The sequence below is a fragment of the Chlamydotis macqueenii genome, chromosome 3 (assembly GCF_036417535.1).
Source record: "Chlamydotis macqueenii isolate bChlMac1 chromosome 3, bChlMac1.mat, whole genome shotgun sequence".
NCBI classification, from domain to species: Eukaryota; Metazoa; Chordata; class Aves; order Otidiformes; family Otididae; genus Chlamydotis; species Chlamydotis macqueenii.
Window position 1 is genome coordinate 69,646,176 of NC_141558.1, and position 23,524 is coordinate 69,669,699.

Here is a 23,524-nt window from a genome sequence, read left to right on the forward strand (position 1 = left end):
GTGTCGGGGCGGGGCGGCGGGGCGGGGCTTAGCCCGGGCTTGACCCCGCCCCGCCGCCCCGCCCCGACACCGCCCCCTGCCGGGCCTCCTCCCGAATGGGAGCATCGGGGTCGGGATCGCTCACCTGTTTCCTTTCCAGCCCTTTCACCCCTGCAAACCGTTGAGCCATCCGGTCAGCAGAGCTTTTTTAGTTCGAAACAGGCCTGGGGGTGAAACGACGGTTCTACACTCAGCAGCGTGTAACCAATTTATTCAAAGGTTAGGGCCCCCCCTTTCAACGCGCCTTTATTCTGACGTACAGGACTCATTTGCCTTTAGAACGTTACTTTCTGGTGCTGTTGTTAGAATACAGTAATATCCCCGCCAATTTTTCTGATGTAAATTTTCTTATAATTCATATAACTTAATGTAGCATCACCAGGTCTGGTTTTCACCAGCCTTCATTTAAAACACTGCTGAGGAGCGCTTTGAGTGTATTAATATAATTTTAATGTAAACGAGAAGTGAGGAAGTTACCCAAGCAGCTATGAAGCCGATGAAATGCAGAAAGCAAGGAAGAAAATGCCTGATGAAAATAAGATTTCATTTTAGTGGTAATGGGAGCTACAACAGCAGAGAAAAAGTTTCTTACCAGTAAATTTATTTAAGGCAATTCTGTGCGTGCATTTGGTCATAACAATGCCCACAGAGTATCGATAGGCCTGTCCTGCCTTTGCTGAAGACAATGAAAGGGCAGAACTTGTAGAATCATAGAATGGTTACGGTTGGAAGGGACCTTTAAAGGCCATCTAGTCCAACCCCCCTGCAAGGAGCAGGGACATCTCCCAACTAGATCAGGTTGCTCAGAGCTCAGTCCAACCTGGCCTTGAATGTTTCCAGAGATGGGGCTTCTACCATCTCTCTGGGCAACCGTTCCAGTGTTCCACTACCCTCATTGCAAAAAAAAATTTCCTAGTATCTAATCTGAATCTACCTCCCTCTATTTTAAAACCATTACCCCTTGTCAGCCCTCAGTCAGCCAAGAGGTGAGGAAATGAAGATGTAAAGGAGTAGGGATAGACAATGTCAGTGACAGCCTGAAGGACAGAGCTCAAAGGACAACGCTTCCTGGGAAAAGCTTTAATTTGTTCCTTCCTAAGCTGCCTTCTCCTCCAAAAGAGTTTCCTCTGGAGGAGCTTTGTGCCTCTAAAGAGGACAAGGACTCCAGGATCACCTTGTTCAGTTGTGCATCCTTTCTAGATGTCTCTCTGGTAGCGCTGTGCTGGCTGGAAAGCCTGGGTAGAGCTCCGCAGCCACTGTGTTTCTGTCAGGTACACACACTTGCTGGTTTCTTGGAAGATCTTAAGCCAGGGTGTTTTTCTAAGTTATGCAAGAATAGCCATTTCCTTCTCTGCAGTGTCAATCTTCCTATCTCCAAAAGGGCAAACACTGTCAAAAAAAGGGCAAAGGATTTCTTGGTGTCTAACTATTCATGCCCCAGGAAAGATGAGGAAAAAAAAAATTATTACCTGTGTTTTAATGAAGATAAGACTCAACCCTTGGGAAAGAACTTTATGCAGGTACTCAGACGGCCCACGTGAGAGGCTACCGATAGCAGTGATAGCTCGCTTACAGCAGTCAGCTCCAGTTTCTTGTGTAGTACATCAATCAAAAATTCTTTGTAAAGCATCATCTGTCCATTTTAGCTCCACTGCTTTTCAGTGTTGTTGCAATTTCCCTTGTATCTTAAAGACAATAAGATACATCCTTTTGTAAATTTCTTTCAATTGTCCTACCTATCTTCTCCGAAGTTTTCTTATGTTTTCTCTCAAAATTCAGCGATCCTACTTCTTTGCCCCATGCATGGGGAATATTACACAGCCTGTGGCTGTCTGTATTTGCAATAGAAGTGTTCAATACAGTTTCCCCTACAAATGAATTCCACTACAAGTTTAATGCCACTACAAGAATTGTACTAGGAAAAAAAAAAAAAAAAAAAAGACCATTCTTGGTTTTAAAAATTCCATATTAATTATCTTAGTTAAAATCCAGTGCCCAATATGGCTAGCCAGGTCTTTCTTCACAAGTGTTTATCATTTCAAACCAGGTAAGATACTGGTTGTTAAAGTTACGCTCCCAATGAATTTTACATTGATAATACATAATTTCACCTGAGGGCTTGCTGCCTACCAGCTTCTGACAGACTCTTGCTGCTGTTCATATTTCCATCTCAGTATCGCATAAGGGACAGCAATGGTTCACAGAGGAAGGATGTGAGGATCTCCTACCCAAACAGGAGAGTGGAAAGAAAGGGCAGTGGTCTTTTTTTGTGATAGCCCAGATTTTTTTCAGCAAAATTTAATCTTTAACTTGCAAACCAGTGAATCATTGGAAATTTTATCTCTTTAGATGTGTTTCTGCAGTACTGCCAACACGAGGCCTCCAGGCTCAGATTGCAAAGCTGCAGCCCTGGCAAGCACTGGGATGGGTAGCTCTGCGTGCCACCCTCATCCCAGTATGTAGCCCTGGAGGGACCAGAATCTGATCCCAACCTCTTGCCTCTGGAATTCCTTCCCAGTGAGTCTTCTGCTTTCTCCCAGAACACACCCAACCTCTTGGCAGAGGGAACCAGAGGATCAATACCTCCTACTTCAACAAAGTGCCAGGAAATTAGAAATAGTTTCTAATTTCTAGTATTTTGTACATACTCCAAAATGAGTCTTTCAGACTCTCACGTACTCCTGCACAACATTCAATACATCTTTTTGCCTGTTAGCTTCCACATTAGCCCTTCCTAATGGTTTTCGAATGGGAACAGTATGAGTTTCTCCTATCTCCTTATCAAGGTGAGTATTTGTCTAAAAATAGATCAGATTTTTCCTTTGCTGAGACAAGTGTATACATTTTTGAGACAAGACTGTTTTCCAGTAAGTTCTGCTGTCATTTTCTCTTCCCCCAAAATAATTCGGTACAATATAAACTCAAGCAGCAGTGGAAAAGAAAATCTGATACTGAGATTTAAATGTCCTTAAAAATAACTTGACCTTAATGAATAGCACATACAGAACAAATTAAAACTATTAAAATTATTTCTACTGTAAATACAGTTTGAAGAACATTTCATGTAAAGATACAGTATGATATATTGCTACAAGCTGTTATTAAACTAATTCAACATTTCACAATGCTGACGAAGTCAGTTTACATCGTTGACTATGTTTATGTTGATCTTAACAGGATTTGCAGTGTATTACCCTTTTTATAAAACATTTACTGTTTACGACTATTTTGTCGAAAGTGAAACCTGTCAGTTCATATCTCACTAGAACCAAATATTCTTGATTGGAGACAGAAAAGCACTCATTTCTAGACTTATTTTAACTCTTTGCTCTACTACTGTGTCTTTTATTTTAGCAATAAATTTCTGCAGTAGTCCATCTTACCTGAGAATTCAAACCAAAATGCAAGAGTCAAATTCTTATCTCCCTCTCTTTTAATAAATTAATTTTTCGCTTAGTACTATTGCTATTAAAAAAAAAACCTCACAAGTTTAGTATATTCACTATTTAAGTACTGTATATTCACTACATATAAATTGGTTATAGAAATTTAGCATACTCATGTTCTTTTTGCAAGAGATTCAGTGCTTGTTGGCTTCAAATGCTCTTGATCTTCTGCGCTAGATCGGTAACCTAAGAGAAGCTTCTTCTTGCCTACTTCTTTGGAATGAAAATAAGCCAGACTTTCCAGATGCCAAAATAAACTTTTGGTAATACTGACTCCCCCTCTCCCAAGGCAAATATTTGCTGTGTCCAATGCTGCATATGCTACATGCAATCTGAAAGTCACCAGGTGGAAGGCACATAAGGGGTACAGCACCAATTCCAGTGTTACCGCTGTTTGTTACGCCAAAGGCTGCAGTTAATGAAATAGCACTGATGTTCTTTGCTCAGACTTTGTCAAGCTCATAACTTAATTAAAATAATCTTTTTTTCAATAAAGTGTTCTGCATTTACTTTTCAAGCACAAATTAAAGCCTTCTAAATTCGACAGGAAGGAAACTTGAAGCTTTAGTGGGAGGGCAGACAAGGATGAAGACTCTTTTTGTAGTAGAAAGGGGGAGTGTGTGGAGATTCCAGGTCCCTCCATACCCGTTTCACAAGCAATAAACTTTATACAGAGAAAGCCCACAAGAATCTACATGCCACCACAGACTAGCTTCCAAGTCAATTCATGAAAGAATACATAGTGCTTAAACTAAGTGGAAATCACCTGGACTCTTTAATTTTGTGGTTTTAACTCTTCTCGGGGCCATATTGTATTGTTTAAGGGAGACCATAAATACAATTTTGACACCAGGTCTGGATTTCAAAGGCTACTTCGTTAGTTAAAACCTCATCAGTTTACAAAGTTCTGGACTTACAGGGTGAATTAGAATTAAACCCAGTACAGATAACAGCAGAAATCATACTTTATCTCTGCAGTTTCACATATAAAAAGGCTAAAACTAGAATTCTTATAGAGCTGTTAGCACGGTACATTGCCATGCAAATTAAGCCCAAGAAGAATCCGACGCTTCTTATTTTGCGGCTCAGCTACGTAACCTCGGTACTGCAGCAATGCAACTATTTGCACCAGAAGCTTCTGTAAGAAGCAGAGAGATTCCGAGTTAGCATTTGACATCTCTAAAGCTGCCTGCACGCACAGCAGAGGCAGACAATGAGAACTGCCCCCAGGCAAGTTTCCATGTGCCAAATCTCACAGCCCAAAGCAGGCCTTGGCTTATAAAGGTCCCCAAAGGCTCCTCCCTGTCTCCATCTGTAACCAAGCCAGCTGTTCTACGACACAATTATAGTTAAAGCAAGTTTCTAACACTCTGATTAGAAGAAATATTCAGGAATTAGGGCAAACATGGCCTCTTCTAAACAAACGTGGTTTTAATTCACTGCTGAGTAATACTGCAAGCAGTAACAGAAGTAAAAAATGCAGAATAAGACAGAACAAGCATTCTTCATAGGGTGGCATCTAGTCTTTGCAGGAGGAAGTAATCAGACCTCTGGTAGCAATTACAATTTTTTACTGCTAAGCTTATTTTTATTATGACCCTGCTGTTGCTAAGGTAGTGCTCTCAAATTACCTTACATACATACCGTATTAAAGAAGAATAAGTTTGCCCAGTTTACAGGGCCAGATGGTTCTCCAAAGTTTAATATATCGCTGGATTTATATTTAAAAAGCCTTCACATTGCTCAACCAAGCCAGTAAATAACTTCTCTTGTCTCGTGACATGTGGATAAAAAGTTTATTTCCTTTCCTGTTTGCAACTGATGCCTTGAACATCTGAGCAAATCTGAGCACTGACAAACAAACAGTGCCCAAAGGCAGCACCAAGAAAAGATGCTGAGCCAAAGACCTTTCCCCAACAAATATTCAGCTCATCTGTCAGCAATGGAAGGGAGAGTAGAAGAAGCAATAGGATTACAAGTACAGATTAGAAATGAAACTGGCTTGGAAAGAACGGAAAATACCCTGTATAAATAGCCAACACATTTCAACAAAGATGGGAAAGCAAACTGTTTCAGTCTTGATACTGATGCTGCTTGGAGTGCTATGAGATCACATCCGTGTGAAGATCCTGGCACCACTGAAATTTTGAGCGGGTTAAGACTTAATCTGAAGGAATTAGCAAAAGGCATTACAAACACCACCCCTTTTAAATCAACACTTAAGATGGTCAGGATTTAAATCACAGATGTGTAGTTACATATGTAACAACTTAAAATAATCACGATTAAACAACGAGGTAGCACCCTTTGGCAGCTTGTGACAACGCCAGCCTAAGACTCGTTTTTTCATAGAATCATAGAATGGTTAGGGTTGGAAGGGACCTTCAAAGGTCATCTAGTCCAACCCCCCTGCAAAGAGCAGGCACATCCCCAACTAGATCAGGTTGCTCAGAGCCTCATCCAGCCTGGCCTTGAACGTTTCCAGGGATGGGGCTTCCACCACCTCTCTGGGCAACCTGTGCCAGTGTTCTACAACTCGCATTGTAAAAAATTTTTTTCCTAATACCCAATCTAAATCTACCCCCCTCTATTTTAAAACCATTACCCCTCGTCCTATCACAACAGGCCCTACTGAACAGTCTCTCCCCATCTTTCCTATAAGCCCCCTTGAGGTACCGGAAGGCTGCTATCAGGTCTCCCTGGAGCCTCCTCCAGGCTGAACAGCCCCAACTCTCTGAGCCTGTCCTCATAGGAAAGGTGCTTCAGCTCTCTGATCATCTTCATGGCCCTCCTCTGGACCTTCTCCAACTGGTCCATGTCCTTCTTGTGTTAGGGGCTCCAGAACTGGACACAGTAGTCCAGGTGGGGTCTCACTTCTAACTTGTTAGAAGTTATTCTTTCAGGCAGGGAAACCACTGACCTGTAAGAGCTTAAGGCCTTTTAAAATAGCCAATGTATTTGGTGCTTCTTGGGTACTTTGAAAACTCATGAAGCAGTAGTTATTAACAGGGAAGTTCTGAAGGTAAATTAATTCTTGGCTATAGCAAACATTTCTTTTGAACACACAGAGTAGTTCCTGGGGATTTATTTTCAGAAATCTAGGATAGCTAAACGTTTTTCAATCTTTAAAAGTGTTAAACAAAACTCAAAGAATTTTTGAAGATGCAGTTATTAAAACCATTAATAGGTAATAGTGGTGTTACCTGAATTGGTCACTTTTTCATGATTATGAGAGATTATTCATGAGGTGTCCAATATTATGAAGAAACAAAGCAAGCACCTCTTTGAAGCATTGTAAAAATGCTTTAGAAAACCTCATATAATGAATAATGATAATGAACCATCCATTAAAAAAAAAAAATCAACTAGCATTAGAATTTGTCTTTAATCCCAGTTTTACACTGTATTGTTCTAAAGATTTTCTTAACTTACAATAGTTTCTCATTAGGTTCCTGGTTAATCAACTAGGAAGTCGAGGATTCACACTGTAAACTTCTGATCAATTCCAGCCTGAGTACAATTTCTTTCCCCAATTTTTGTGCATTACATAATAATCTGCACAGACCATTTCTTATAGACAAATTAGTCCAAAATCATACTTCTGGAAGACTATCTCAAAGATGAATTCTTCACTGCAGTGTTGAAGGCAGCTTTCAGTTTTTTAATAGCATAGCACTGTTCAGCAACAATTTACATATTTAAGATCATTTGAGATATTCAGAAACTGATTTAGAACCACCTGGTTTAGCAGATAAGCACAAGCTAGAAGGGCATTTCCACTTGTTCCAGTTTCTAACACCACTGAGTTATATGTAATGTACTATGCCCCTTGACAGCATTACAACAGTATCCAAAATACCATTTCAATTTTTTTTCCAATTTGTGTGTGTGTGTCTGTGTGTGTGTGTGTGTGTGTGTGTGTGTGTGCGCGCGCATTGATAGGTTATGATTGTCTGGAACTAAACTTGAAAAACATTTCCTTGAAAAACTGAAGGCAGCTTGAATTATTACAATTGTCTCTTCCTGAGCATGTTTTACTGCTGATTGGCAAGAGGGACATCCAAATACATTTCCAAATAGATACTGTAATGAAAAAATGCTGATAGCCTAACATACATTGGAATGTACCTAAATGCCTATACATTCTATATTAATTTTGGTTTTGATGTTGGGGGTATACTCTGTTGTAAAAACAGTCTGAGATAACAGATCATTTACTTTTTTACACACATTTTTAAACACTCAATCTTCAAAGCATTTTTTTTTTACTTAGGCCTTTCAAAAACAGCATAAGCAAGACTTTTTCTGAATGCAGCCACCTATGAGAGGCAGCATAAGTAAGGAGTTCAGTAAGTTGATCCAGAGAATTAAAATAAGACAAATTAGTACTTTCACTGCAAGATAGAAGTCCTCAGAAAAGGCAGCTTCAAAAGAACTGGAAGAAAGCAATTAGCTCCCAGCCATAATTGAAACAGCTGAAGCTGTACATGCTTTAATAAAATTGTCAGAAAGAAAGCACTTTCCAACCCTCATTAGCACCACCACACAGCTTTTAATTCAACATGATGTTAGTAGGAAACCATGCAGGCGCTCTGTCTCCTCTCCAGTTTCATGACCACATCCATTTTGTTGTTAAAAGGAAAAATTGTATCAGAACAGTTCCTCTGTTGCAATCAATACAGAGACGATGCTTGTTTGCCTTTCAGTAGACAAAGTGAGAAATGCTAACGTGAACTCTGTGTACTTTGCACACTGCAGCATTAGGTACAGAAATGAAGCCTGGCTCAAAGAAAGAGAAGCACTACAAAGGGTAATTAAACTGGTTTAATTACTTAAGCTCATCTCACCAGGAATAGCTGTTAACATCTCACCACAACACCACACTGTGCAACCTGGGTTTAACCAGAATCAAGAAAAAACTCAAGCTGGTTTTGTGCAGTTGGTTTTATTATTACATACTAATAATACATATCAACACAGCTGTTACCAGAGTAAACCCTTATGGGACAAATAAGTGCCATAATGCAAATTATGGAACAGAAGATCAGTGTAAATGGTGGAGCAGCACAGCATCCGATTAAAAAAAAAAAACCAAGTAAAACAAATCAATGCTGTGAAAACTCATGTTGTTAGACTTCACTTAAAAAAAACAAAAACAAAAAACAAACAAACAAAAAAACCAAACAAAAAAAACCCACAACAACTTAGGAGAGGCCTAAAGTTCACAAACTTTCCAAAACACAGGAAAAGCCATGTGAATCCCCTCTGTGAATCCATCAGGACTTAATTTCATTAAGACTTTTGCAACCAGAGTGTTTAAATCTTCTATATATTTTCATATTCTTTACTGTAAGAGAGCACAGTAAGCTGATCTACTCTACACACATATTGCTTCACTCTTTTGGGGCAAATTACAATCACAATTTCCTCTAGCTTTAAACAACTATTTCAACCAATATATATACATATATGTGTAAATCAAATGCCTAAGTAAGGACTTAAAGCAATTTAATAGAAGTATCCCAATTCAGCTATTTGTGCTCTTTACTTCAAAATCCAAAGTAGCAAACAGAAGCAGCAAAAGTTTCCATTACTGCAGTCTAAAACAGTGATCCCATTTACCTGTGTGAATTTATAGAAATAATTTAAAGCCACAATTCCAATTAATTCAAAAGGGCTGAGAATAGGAATAAGACATTTATAGTAACTGCACAGCTTCCACAGCCAAAAAAAAAAGTCTCCAAAGTAATTTTTAAACTGTTATTAACAAGTAAAGGAATGTACATGTGTTGACAATTTAACATATAACTCAAAAAAAACAACTACTGCACTGATCCAAATTTGTTAATGAATAAACATATTTGAAAATATACAAAATCTGAAGTTATTACATGAAATTAAAACCTGTTTTTAAAAAGTACACAGTAAAAACTGAAGGTAATTACTATATAAATTATCCACAGAGCGTGTATGTCCTGGTTCAGAGACAACATTGAGTTCTGTTTTATCTGTTACGAGTTCCAAGTATTTTAAAGCCATTTACAGCACCAAATCAGTTTTTACTAGACCCACCACCACCTCTGTTTCCTGCAACGAACAGGAATTGGACAATCAACGTTCACTAACTGCATCCTGTGCAGCAGCAGCTTCTGAAGACAGTTGATCAGCTGAAGCTATCGACTTTTGTTCTTTTTAGAATTTCCCTGCAACAAGAAACAAGTTAACAGAACGTATAATTCAGATAAGAAAAATCTGTATAGACAACAAAACCTGTCATCTGGTAATTTATGCCTACACCAAACTAAGAAAAACCATCAAACTGAAAATAAAAAGTCCACAGGCTTTTAATAATGGAAGCTTGTAACTGCTTGCTCTGAAAATCCCTCTATCTTTTACAGGCATAACAGAGGAAAGTACCAGACATTTCAAGTCAGTACTACAGTACCTTACTTCAACTGAAACCTGTGGAAAAAAAGACATTCGACTTACATCCCAACAAGCTCAATTGTATTAACATCACTAATATTGTAAGGGCAGTGAAAGCAAGTCATATCACCCTTAAGTGGTATTTCAAATATAAACCTTATAGGATCATTGCCTGAAGTTAACATCAATCCCCCACCCTATCACTTTGATCCAAAACAAGTTTAACTTTAACTTGGTCTATACACAATATTCCTGGTTTAGAAAAGAATTTTTTCTACAACTAACCAATTCACATTTGACCTGCAACAATTCCACAAAACAAACACATAGCTTAAAATAAACTTTCGTACAATAGTTACTTGCTGGCAATTCTCTGTCTTCCTATTTCTGTAAAATAACATTTGTTTTTAATCTAACCAACAACTCTGTCCAAGTGATAATGGCTTTAACTGCATCATTTTGATTTCAACTGAATTGCCTTCTACATTTGGTAACACTTGAAAATCCATGTCTACTGTTGTGAAATTATGAACTACCTCCTTAGAGACAGAGTACCACTTCAAGTCTTAAAAAGTATGACAAGTGAAAAATTCCAGAAAACATTTTATAAAAACATGAAGTGCTATGGTCAGTACGCAGCCAAGAGCTTCCCTCTAAAAACACAAGAGCTTAAACACCAAAAAGTAGTTTTAAAGGTTACAATGCCAAGTCAAAACACGCAGACATCTGAAGAAAAACAGTTCTGTACATGGGGGGAAGAATCTACTAAAAAAAAAAACAAAACAAAAAAAACCCCTACACAAACAACAAAAAACCCAACAAAAACACTATCATGGGACCTTTAATCAAAACATGGAATTTTTAACCCTTCAGTTAAATCAGCTTCCATACATTCCACAATTAAGGAAAATAATGCTGGCTTATTAGTTTCACAGCCAGACTTCTTCACAACACCTGTTTCTCCCTGGAGCCATCAGAGTAAGATATACCATGGTTTATGCACTGACTAATCAAAATAGCAGGCTTCTGTATTTTTTTGTCATTAACATTAGGATAAGTCAAAACCTTGTTTCTGGGAAATGGATAAACTCCTTACTTGGAAAAAAAAATGCAAGTGTGCATTTTAAGTTCACAGAAGAATATAAGTGGCAAGTTTTTCATTCCTACATATGAAAGACAGAAAAGCTAGAATATGGAAATAAAGGAGAAAAAAAGAATAGCTGCCACAAACAGAGTATGTTGCAACCAAGAGGAGTGCAGGAAGGACACTCCTACTAGTAAGTGAATCATAAACACTCAGTATCACTAGATGGGTTTGCAAATAGTTCTATTTTCACCAGATATAAGCAAAAGGTCCTGATCATCCATCAGAGGGCACACTTTGAAAGCCTACTTTGAAGCAGTGACAAAGTGTTTCTTCTTTCCCCATATATATGTATTGCAAGAATCTTTTCTTCACTAAAATATGCAGGACCAGTTTTGGAGTTTTCTTTCCAATTGGCTGAGAATAAGAACAATAGATTGTGAATTGGTTTGTTAAAGGGTAGTACTGCAGGAATGCCAAATGCAATCCATGGACCTCTAAACTGCAGCCAGTGCCTGATGTCAACACCTGGCAACTTACCTTACTAGTCATCTTTAGTGTATCAATTTCTTCCCTTTGTTTAGTTAAGGTTTCATTCATACTGCAGAGATGGTCACTCATCATACTTAACTGATCCTCGTAACTTCTCTTGGTCGTCATCAACTCATCCTAATGGGGGGAAAAAAAAAACCAAAATAAAAAACCCCAAACAAATAATTAAAAAAAAAAAAACAAAACAGAAGCCTTTACTCAATATTTACTCAATATTAATGACAACTGGCAAAGCAGCCAACTGTTACCTCCACTTAGTAAGCTACACTTTTGATGCTGAATGTGTGCAGTCAAGCTAAATTTGAAAAAAAAAACAAAACAAAACAAAAAAACAACCAACAAAAAAACCACACTTGAAAGTCAATAGCTATTTTTCTTCTACCTGAAGTTTCATGCATGGTCTGTTCCCCTTATTTTTGCTCTGTTTCCTTCATAATTTTTTCCGTCACTTTTTATGGCTTACATAAAAGACTAACAGCAAAGTTTTCCAACATTGCTTCCAGTCAAGAAACAAATTAAATTTACCAGGTTAGAGCATGGCCTGTACATGAACATCCATGGCAAAGCCAAAGGAATCAGCAATCCACATGCAATTACAGAGTTATAATCTCTCTGGGGTTACAGAGACATAGTGGGATAGTGTGCATGACTAGAAAGCAGCAATGAAGGGATATACACACACTTTAAGGAGAGAAATCATGCTGTACATGAAGGAGCGGTTTGAAAATGGGATCTTATAGATAAATCGGATGAGTACAACAACAACAACATGTACGGTGGGCATCTGCTAGAAGTAGATTGAAAACTTCACAGCCTCAGACCCTGGTTCTCATGAGGGACTTTAACTACCCTGACATCTCCTGGAAGGGCAACAAGGTGGGACACAAGCAATTCAGGAGTTGTCTAGAGTGTGCCAAAGAACTTCTTCATAGCAATGATCAACAGGCCTAAGCAGCTCTCTACTGGACCCGTTACTCACAAATAAGGAAAAGCTGGTCAGAAATGCAAAAGCCAATGGTAGCCCTGGCTGCAGCAACTGAGTTAGTGGAATTTAAGATCCTAAGGGAAGCAAGCAAGATGAACAGTAGCATTACAGCAACCCTGGATTTAGGAAGAGCAGATTTTGGCTTTTTCGATGTCTGCTTGGCAAGATCCCAGATAAAACTGCCCCAAGGGGCCCAGGAAAGTTGAATGATGAAGGACAGAGCAAAGAACAGTTCAATGCTTAAGGAAGCTGAGCAACTGTGGCAGAAGGTCAGCACGGCTGTACAGGAAACTCCTGATTCAACAACTTGATCTGAACGCTCTCTGCTCTGACCAAAGGTGGAGACCAGCTTACCTTCAGAGGACCCTTCCAACCTAAACAATTCTGATTCAATATTATGACGACTATTAAACATACAAGAAAAGATAGCAGGCGCACCATTTAAGAAGTTTAATATGTAATTAGAGATGAACATCTCATGCCGAGTTGGATATTGATTGTGGAATTTGTTAAAGGAACAAATCAAAATAGTATTTTGTGTTTATGAACAATTCTTTTAAGAGTATATCATTATATTCACTGCCTGTATGGAGCATTTTTAGGTACTCAATCTCAGACAGGTAAGCAATAAAGATATGAACTAAACATAAAGAAAACAAAGCCATTTAAGCACTGAATATTTATATATTCTTTATTTTACTATTGGCTCCTTTCTGAGCTGTGTGGAGGGGAAGGACGAAGGGACAGGACATTCACAGGATGTCTGGCATAAGAGTTTATTATCTATTGTTAACAATGGCTTCTTAAAGATCAACTCAAGTTATTTTTGCTTAATATTAAGCTATCCATCTCAAAAAACTACCCTGGCAGTTCTAAGACTTTCAGTCCCAGGTGCTAGAAAGGATGAAGAATTTGGTGTATCATCTAGAAAATGGCATTTTCATCAATTTCCTAGTCCTGTTTCTAAGTTAAACGGGCTCATATGTAGTTAGCCTTGTCACTATCACATCTAACTCTATGAGTATTAGATGTAAGTGTTGGCTGTACACAAAGTAATCCTTCCCTTTGCAGAGGGAAACAAGCCACTGAAATCAGTCACACAACTACATCTTTCAACATTAAAAAAAACCAACCACTATTTTCATAAAAAGCTTGACATCAAATATATGCTGAAACACAGGCTTGGCTACTAGAATCTTTTCCTTGCAAGCATGTTCCACTTCAACTTTATACCTGGGATTTGAAGTGTATTATTTAAGTCTCTTCTGTACATACTATTAGAATTCTAACAACACACAACTAAGGATCTAGTAAATCCATGACTGCACTCGATTGGCCATTTTCCTCCTCCAACCTTACACACAATTATGAAATGCATCTGTTACATTAAATAACATTCTACTTGCCTGTAATCTACTGATGTTTTGACTAGCCAGTTTCAACTCTTCTGTGAGCGATTCCTTGGACTTCTCTGCTAAAGACAGTCTTTTGGCAAGTGCTCGACACTGTCAATCAGAACAGGATAGGGAGGATAGAAGGGAGTAGAGTTAGTTCCAGAGTATTGCCTTGTGCCACCTTTAACTGATAGCTTTGGATGTTTCCACCTTTCTGTAGCCCTCAGATTTCAAGAAACTTAGTCAGAGGTTGTGCACATTTTAAAATGCAGAAGTAATGCAACAGTTAACGTTAAATTTTTGTCTCATTTTACAGAATTACCATATTGCCAATCCTTTAAATCTCTTATTTTTCACATTATTGGTAGTAAATATTTCATGAGTAAAAAGCAACACAAAAAGCTCACGTCATATATTGCCCAAATATCTGAGAAAGACGGTTTCTCCATACTGTATCATCTATCAAGGAAAATATTTAAGAGTATTTGCTCTGTCAACATGCAGCCTTGGTATATTCCACATCAGTTAATTCCACCAATCAAAATGGTCACTACTTTCAAGAAAAAATAATGCATGATTTGAAATGAAAACAGGAAACCAAAGAGACAATGAATTGTTTTGTTAATTCTTGAAGTTAAGTATAACTTATGCCTAAGAACCAGTTTCCCAGAGGAGAGCTGTTTTCATCACTTCATAATACACTTAAATATTTTCAATGATGTCAGCATCATATTAAGGTGAAGTCAAAACTATCTTGGTAACTAAAGCCAGCTGCTTCAGCTTATACAAACAAATCCATACATGATACACATTGTACTTCTCAATATACCAGAGACAAGGCTACCAAATAATTTATTAAAAAAGTCTTTCTACAGCATCCATTTTTATGCATACTAGACCGCAGCCAAAAAACATATTCCAGGAATAGATTTTTTTTAAAGCATTATGTTACATATATTTAAACTCACTATCATAACACTTGCCTGTGGAAACTTCAAAAAGGGATTTACTGTTTTCAGCATAGACGCTGCCTGCATGCTTACCTCAGCATGGAAGTGTACTGATTTGCTGTCAGCAAGCTGCAGATGAGATGTAAGTTCTGCTATCCTTGCCATGTAGTGGTTTTTTATCAGGTCTTCACGAGACTCAATATCTGGAGCCTGGCAAAACAAAAATTTAAGCAGACATATCTGTGTTTAGTAGACTGAATGCTTGCATCACAGCATTGTCCTTTATACAGACTTCTCCTCTTCCCTCCTGAGGCCTGGCTGCTCTACCCAAAAGCATTAAATTCCCCAAACACAACTGACAAATTACAGCAGGTTACTCTGCAATTTGTCACTGATAGTGACTCTTAGTGTCAGACTTCCTTAAAGGACAAAAGCTGACTGAAGATGTAAGAACTTAGCTTGATTTACAATATCAAGTCTCTGACAAATATGAAAATCCACTGAAGCTGACTGCTTTCACCTACCTAAAAAACTTACTGGCTTTTCCCAACAAGGAAAAATTCCTTCACATAACTACATTTCAGAAGCTCACAACAGTCAGAACTATTTCTGATGTTGCATGTTCTAGAAGTTCCTTCAGACATTTGAACTTAAAAAAAAAAAAATTAAAACGCAACTTGCCAGTTTACTGTAAGTTAGAGTAAGCCACTAAAGACAGCTTTCACATGACTTAGCGTTATCTTAAAGTTCAGCACTATGCAGTAGCTTTTAAGAACTTGTATCAGTTGCTATCTGGCCCCCATCCCCTTTTTAATCATACCTTCAGAAGAAAAGTAGTAAATTAAAAAACACATCAGTCCCCTGCAGTGTCAGAAAAGGGAAAGCACTGAATCTTACTCTGCTAAGATCCTTCTGAGGCAAGTGTTACAGTATAGGAGTGCTAAATAAAGAGTTAACATTTAGTCTGACAGCTGGTTCAAAGTTTCTTTCAGTGTGACCTCTGGTTTGGGATAATCTGTACTTAAGTGTTAAACACCAGGCACTACAGCCAGTGACTTTTTTTCAGCTCTTGAGCCCTTCCTCAAGAGTTACGAATTGAGGCTTGGAATGCAGTTAGAGTTACTGAAGTACAAACAGACAATGCTTTCCTCAGATTAAAGAGAACAAACTTGGACCACAGCTTACACTGCTCCAAATTGGCTATATGAATTAAAAAAAAAAAAAAAAAAAAAAAAAAAAAAAAGAGTTCACTAAACAGAAGAAGAAAGTTAAGAAATACATACGTTTCAGAAACTTGAACATATAGTATACAGACTACATGGGTGACTCATGCCATTATACTACAGCGTTCTTGGTAATTAGACCTTTGGAATAAGTTTAACAGAATCAGAATTGAAGTATTTACCAGATGTACTTTGATAATGTTTAAAACAGATTACCTTTTCATTATCAGTAGTTATAGTCAACATTCCAATCTAGAACAAGGAAGAAAACACACTTAAGTGAGAACTGCAAAAATAGATACCATAGCTGCAAGTCATTTCAGCTTCAGTCATAGGAGGACTTGCAAATTAAAAAAATCTTGCAACAGTCAAAATTAAAACCAAATTTAAAGTACTTCCACCTGTAACATAAACAAGGGTAATAATATACATGAATGCCTTGAACAGAATTAAAGCTGACACCAACTCTCCAAATATATCCTTTACCTTATGATGTACACAGAGAAAAACCAATAAAAGCAACAAAATGCAACTAGCTTGTATAATGATACAACTGCTTGATTACACAAAACTAATTCAGAGGTATGTTAGTACACTGAAGCATTACTATTCACATGTGCTGGTTCTGGCTGGGATAGAGTTAATTTTCTTCATAGTAGCTAGTAGGTGGCTATGTTTTGGATTTGTCCTGAAAACATTATTGATAATACAGGGATGTTTTATAGTTACTGCGGAGCAGTGCTTACACAGCATCAAGGGCTTTTGTGCTTTTCAGACCACCCCACCAGCGGGTGGCCTGGGAGCATACAAGAAGTTGTGAGGGGACACAGGCAGGACAGCTGACCCCAACTGACCAAAGGGATATTCTGTACCATGTGACATCATGCTCAGCATATAAAGCTGGGAGAAGAAGGAAGGGGTAGGGGGACACACACACACGTTCACAGTGATGGCGTTTGTCTTCCCAAGTTCACATGATGAAGCCCTGCTTTCCTGGAGATGGCCAAACACCTGCCTGCCGATGGGAAGCAGTGAATGAATTCCTTGTTTTGCTTTGCTGGCATACACAGCTTTTGCTTTACCTATTCAACTGTCTATCTCAACCCATGAATTCTCATTTTACTCTTCCGATTCTCCCTCCATCCCACCGGTGGGGTGGGTAAGTGCACAAGCAGCTGTGTGGTGCTTAGTTGCCAGCTGGCGTTAAACCATGAGATCATATTTAACATATAGAAAGGAAAGCCAACCTGGAATTCTTGCGTACTTCCTGAATTCCTTTCTTTCCACTTTGACTAGTCAATTACATTGACAGTTCAGTGTGAAGCAGTGACTAGTAGAGTGGTTCATGCCAATAACTAGGTTCATAGAAGAATATCTTCATAGAGAATCATAGGTTTTTTTTCCTGATCTCAACAGGACTAGAGATTGAGGCTTATGGGAAATATTTATACAAAGTGTTGACCTGTGAGTTACATCAAGCATTTTGGCTAGAAAAATCTGTTCTCCTCAAACTCTTAATTGAATAAATACAGGATCAGAAACTTAAGGTGCCAGTTTACTTCAAAACAATTCACAGGTCATTTTTACCCTGGAGCAGGAAAGTGGAGAGGTATAGTAAACTGACTTGTTTTAAGTCTTATAATCCCTTTTAAAATATTAGTTACCTACTTCTATTTGCTTTAACACATCCACAGATGAAAAAATACTGGAAACTCAAAGCTGACCTGAGAGGCTTCCTAACTACAGAGTCAGAAAAAACTACAAGTTAAGCACCTGATATTTCCCCTCAGTCATAAGAGTACAGAACTACAAAGATATCTCCATTATACTAAAGACAGTGAACAAAGTCTCAGAATCAAAGAAGTTCCAAACTCTGCAGAAAGCATTAGCAAGCAGCTTTGCAAATACAAGAAGCCTAAGTATGAATGCATTTCAGCACATTCAAAACACTTTTTTCATTATTAGTGTTTCACTGTCCAAACAGTACTACTGCTGAAGAAAGTGGATTTTTCTCTATTGAAGGAAAAAGGTCACTTACCAGACTAGTACTCTTAATAGGTTCCTGCAGACTCTTTTCTATGGTTTCCTTCTTTTGTTCAGCTACGTTTGTCAAAACAGAATGCTCTTGTATAGTTTCAGTTAAATGTCCACTAAGAGAGTTCTTCAGTTTTTGGTTTTCTTTCTCTAGCTTTATTTTAGCTAGCTGGGCCTCCAACATCCAGTGTTCTTTTTCTTGCTCAAGTTTTGCAATTTTCTCCAAACTCTGCTGGACCTTTAGGAGGGAAAGTTTACAGTCCAGGTTACCAAACACAAGGGGAAAAAGAGCCACAGACAGGAAATGTTTGAAGACAGTATTATTTTAAACCATTACATAAGTGAGCTAATGAGTAAAGCAGCAAGTAAACAACTACTGATTCAAGCTGTTCACTTAACCATGGTCATGTGTCAAAAATGACCATGTTATTTAATTAGTCTGCAACACGCACCATGAAGTTACAGCTCACAGAACTGGCAATATCATATTAGGAAAAAAAAAAAAAAAAAAAAAAAAAAAAAGCAGGGAATAGTTTTATGAAAACTTGAATGCCCTAGCATTGTCTTGTTCTATGCTAGAAAGACAAACAATCTCTCCCCTCCCAGCTGCACCGCCTCACATAGACAGAACTCCCAATTTGTCCAGATAAGTAATCAGCTACAGAACAGTACACTTCCTATCACTCCACACGTTTCTGTTGAACTTAATCTCATCCCTACTAATACACTTTGAATATTGGCCATTACAAAAAAAAAAAAAACCTACAAAAAAACTCCACCAAACACTGAAGACTTTTTCTTCTCTAAAAGTTCAGTGACAGCGACTCAAGCACAGCCTGAGCATTCAAACTAATAAAGACGTTTTAGTATTAATCAGTCAGTTTCATTCATATGAGATGGGCAAACTGTGTAGGCCTTTAAAATACCATTTAATCTCCCTCTGTCTGCCTCACTTCCCCCCCCCCCCCAAAAAAAAAAAAAAAATGCAGACTGCAAGAATGATAAACTGTAATCTATTAACAGTCTGTAACTGAAAATAAAAATCATTGTTCTTAACCAGTGCTATTAAGTCCTGCAGAGTCAAAAATAGCACTCAAAACAGTACATAACATTAGAAATTAATACCTCAGTATGCTTTATCCTTGTCTTTATTTTGCATTTATTTGAATTACTAAATATTGCCTGACTTCTTGTGTTTGTAAGTGAAGACGTCAGTGACATAATCCTATCTCTTATAACTACATGTACATTCTGCAGGTGCAGGAGAATGATTCTTGGATAACCCAGCCTGACAAGGGTAAGTTTTACTTTCAAAATTCTACAAGACAGACATCTACAGTCTAATTTTAAGCTTCAGTATATGCATATATATGTACAAATCACCACACACAGATATGTTGAGATTATTTGATACTACTTTATCTTTATAAAATACACTATCATATATGTTAATAAAATGTATTCTAGAATACCTGTTGTGCAAGACCTTCTCTACTTTCTGTGGAACTCAGAAGAACTCTGCGATTGGCCAAAGCCTCTTCATAAGGCACTGAATCTGCACAAGGCTGCAGAAGAATAAAAGAAACCTCAAGACAGTTTCACAGTAGATTAGAATATGTATTCTACGCTTACTTTCTTACTGTCCTCCTTACTTTAGGAAAGGGAACAAAAAAGTCTTCCCAGCAAGTAGAAAAAAAAATGGTTTGAGTTCAGAAAAAATACCACTCCAAAATGCACACCTGATTAAAAAGTGCTCAGAAGACTCCAGGTGTTAATGATCAAATGCATCTTACGGTCCATTTTATGGACCTTCATACATTGCGGTATAAGTGAGTTAATAACAACTGTTAAGCACATCATCACTTCCTTGTTAACTTTAATGGAGAAAGCAGGAAGATCTGGCAGTGTTCAGTCCTTTGGTTCAGCACATTTTCTCCAGTGTACCTCCTTTTCAGCTGCTTTTTTTTTTTCTGTTGCTCTCCACTGTCTTCCAGTGGATACAAGTATAAGAATGTGTCATTCACTCCATATTCCTGGTGAATACGTGAAGAAATTTAAATAAGCAACTACCCTCTTCCCCTTGCAGTCTTGGCACAGAAATAATTAGTGGAAATGGGTAATGGCAGAATTAGCACATTCCCTCAGTTGTAAGAGTAACTATGCTCTCTGAAATTTTCAGTAGCATTAATGCTTTAAGGGTTCCATCAAATCCTCAAAGATTCTCCTTCACAGAATCTCAAACATTCCAAATACTGAAAATCTTTAGTTTGTATCCTCTTTGGCATAACCAACCATCAACAGAACTGCACATTCTCTGTGCAAGCATGCTAGCTGAACAAACCTTCTTCAAAGACTTCATGTAAGCAACCGCCTTTTTCTTGTACTGCAGCATACACTCAGCTGAAAGAGGGCTGATGAACTCTGTTCCTCCTTTAGGGCCATAGCTCAATGAAGTAGTGAAGTGATCCAGGTTGTTGCTGAAGAACGAGGCAATCTAGACACATCAAGAAGAGACACTTATGAATTAAGTTGACCAGAAAGATTCATCAGGTCAATTACCCTTTCAAGAGAAAGACAAGCATTTAGTGAAACTGGACTTCACAACAAAAATTTCAAACAAGGTACAGGCTCTTCCATGTAACTTAGACCTTGCTGATGCAAAACATCCTCTTCACAGTATCTACTTTTAACACCCATACAGCTGTTCTTTACTTGTAGCCTGAAAATATCTTAGAACAGATCTCATACTATAGATTATTAATATCATAGGTACATGGAGATTTTCCAAAGCATTCAACTAAGATTATTTTCTTTTCACTTTAAAAATCTGCAGAAGTTAGGGCTTTATATTGAAACAAAAGTATCCATTACCTTGCCCACTCCATTTGTTAAAGCCACAATAGAGGATAAAATACAGTCATTTGTAGTTATGAGTTTCTGCGTGGCAGTTGGAACATCTTGTTCTAAAGTAGCTTTCTGACTGTAGTGCTTGGAAATATCTAGACAAAGAAAAAATACAGTTACATTAAATTACAATTTTTGTCTATTTCAGCAACCGTTTTCAAATTCAGCTTATGACCTCAGGCTTCAAATGCTTCTCCCTTTTTAAGGAAGTTGTATAAAAGTTTAGTCCGGATACTCTTAGCTATTCAGTATGCTGCCTTAGACAACTGCGATCATAAATAGACATTATGCCTGTTACACAAAGTAGAATAAAGGTGCATATTTAAGTGTACTCTGTATCCCAAAAATCATAGCTATATAGGGGATTCAAGCTTATGTTGAACTAGCATTTCCTTTCACAAGTACACTTTCCATTTCCATATGTTTACACCAGGACACCTAAAAGTAGACTTTTTAGTCATGTTCTATCTTAAGTTAAGCTTACATGACTTATAAGGGAAGAGTATTTTAGTTGTCAGAGCAAATGTAAAAGACTACCAGAAGTTTAGAATGCTACTACTGATACTCTGTAATTCTTTCAGGCAAAATTAAAAGAACAGTTTTCAGAGAGGAAAAACAAAACAAAAAACCACAAAACTTTTTGAAAGTCATTCACAAAAACATCTTAACTTAAATATACTAATTAATTTCAACAGTACCAAAATTTAAAAAAAAGACTGGAGTATTAACCATGTAAGAACAAACATTTTCAACTGGACCTAATTAAAAATAAATAACTATTTGATAAGTTAACATTTTACACCTATTTTACAATAAAATACTTTTGATACAGAACAGAGAAATCCCAGGTCATCACCATCAGAAGTTATAAGTTGAGGTAAACTTAAGCAGTGGGAAGTTAGTTTGAGTTGGGAAGGAAAGGAAGAAAGAAGAAAAAATAAAAAAATAAAAATAAAAAAAAAATCAAGCATTCTGAAGTATGGGAGCATGAGATGTTAACCGCAACATTTCTCTTGCTAGCTAACGAATTCTACTAACAGTTTTTTTCAGTACTTTGCTTCTATTTTCTTTATTTCGTTTGTTGAAGTATCAGTTGGGTTGATTTTACATCATAGTAACTGCATTAAGAGGTAGAAGGTATTTATCAATAAAAACTTATCTATGCTAACTCTTGGTTTAGTGCCTCAATGTTTGAGGTACAATCTCTAATATAATCTTTTTTTTTTCCAAAAACAGGGACTCTGCAAAATGGGGTAGTTCTATTGATGTTATTAATACAAGAAACGAAAACTCCAATTTTGCTTAAAAATATATAAGTTTTATATTTAAACAGCTGACTAGTATTAAAACAATTCACTTGTATGTTTTTTTTTTTCTCCCTGGGAACAGCTACACAGTACAGAAAGTTTAGGATATGTGGAAACACCAGTGTTTTAAAACACCCCCAACTTTTAACCGAACATCACTTCACCAAAAATGTAACACATCCATGTCCTTCTGATAAAAGCAAAGTCAGTCATTTTCACGGAGGAATGCAGACTTCTTCATAAGCTTTGTTTTTATATTCATGTTAAAACAGTAATCAACCTAAAAACAGTAAGAAAAAACTACACTTTTACATCAGATACTAGCTCAACAGTACATAAGCAGGGGAAAATAGGTATATTTAGTGGCACTCCATTCTGTACAATAGTTCCACTACAGCAATGAGGTTCAGAAAGTAAAGTGATACTGCTTAGGAAGATCTAATTATTAACTGCTCCAGCAACTTAGAAGAACAAAGCTAACAGAAACAAGGAGTGAAAAACATGCAAGTATTAGTACGTTTAGTTTCTTATCTTAGTTTGTAAAGGCAAAACAAACCAGATTTATCACATATTACACATTCAACATCATTACAGATAGAGTACGCCTGCTGTGTTAAAAAGAAAGAGGCAGAGCTGAAAGAACAATATTCCTGTACTCTCACCTTTTAAAATGTCATGAAATCCATGAAGACTTGCAGCAATGTTTGTAAACACCAAGTTGTAATTTGTCCTAAGAAGTCCTTCTGGTTTTGTACCTAAGAGTACCATGTAGAAAGGAAAAAGACACAACACTAAGATTTGACTATGAACAAAAAGAGTTAGCTTTGAAAATAATCCAATTCCTATCTACTAGAAACATTTGCATGGAGTATGAGATTCATAACAGATTCATTTACTTAAATTTCCTCTTCAATATCAAATGCATATATACCGAATTCTGCCAGAGTACACAGGTAAAAGACTTGCAAGTTTCCTAAATTTTATTCAGATTTTACGAGTAACTGTTTTGGTCTCAAAAAGAAATTACGCATGCAGAAAGATTTACATGCTCACTGGTACAGCATCTGGATCCTTCTAAATAGTGAAGATTGAAATAACCTGAAGCTATACAGTAACTGTTTCCTCTTATTATTCACAGTATGTGTTTAGAGATAGTTTCCCACACACATACATACAAGAG

General features: G+C 37.3%; 1 protein-coding gene across 9 annotated transcripts in view; it reads right to left on the bottom strand.

Annotated features, from left to right (window-relative positions):
- Window positions 1–8,411: 8,411 nt before the first annotated feature.
- Window positions 8,412–23,524, bottom strand: part of PPP1R21 (protein phosphatase 1 regulatory subunit 21) — a 34,226-nt gene continuing 19,113 nt past the window's right edge. For 6 of the 9 annotated variants that reach the window (XM_086743726.1, XM_086743719.1, XM_086743720.1 and 3 more), the window contains 11 exons: window positions 23,007–23,099; window positions 21,005–21,132; window positions 20,475–20,627; window positions 19,606–19,698; window positions 18,138–18,371; window positions 16,316–16,351; window positions 14,970–15,086; window positions 13,939–14,037; window positions 11,536–11,664; window positions 8,658–9,688; window positions 8,412–8,624 (listed from right to left, as the gene is read on the bottom strand). In XM_086743726.1, coding sequence (XP_086599852.1) covers window positions 9,659–9,688; window positions 11,536–11,664; window positions 13,939–14,037; window positions 14,970–15,086; window positions 16,316–16,351; window positions 18,138–18,371; window positions 19,606–19,698; window positions 20,475–20,627; window positions 21,005–21,132; window positions 23,007–23,099 — 1,112 coding nt within the window. In that variant the 3' untranslated portion in view covers window positions 8,412–8,624; window positions 8,658–9,658. Of the gene's footprint in view, window positions 8,625–8,657; window positions 9,689–11,535; window positions 11,665–13,938; window positions 14,038–14,969; window positions 15,087–16,315; window positions 16,352–17,345; window positions 17,688–18,137; window positions 18,372–19,605; window positions 19,699–20,474; window positions 20,628–21,004; window positions 21,133–23,006; window positions 23,100–23,524 lie in introns of those variants that run through there. The other 3 variants (XM_086743722.1, XM_086743727.1, XM_086743728.1) reach the window with 3 other exon arrangements.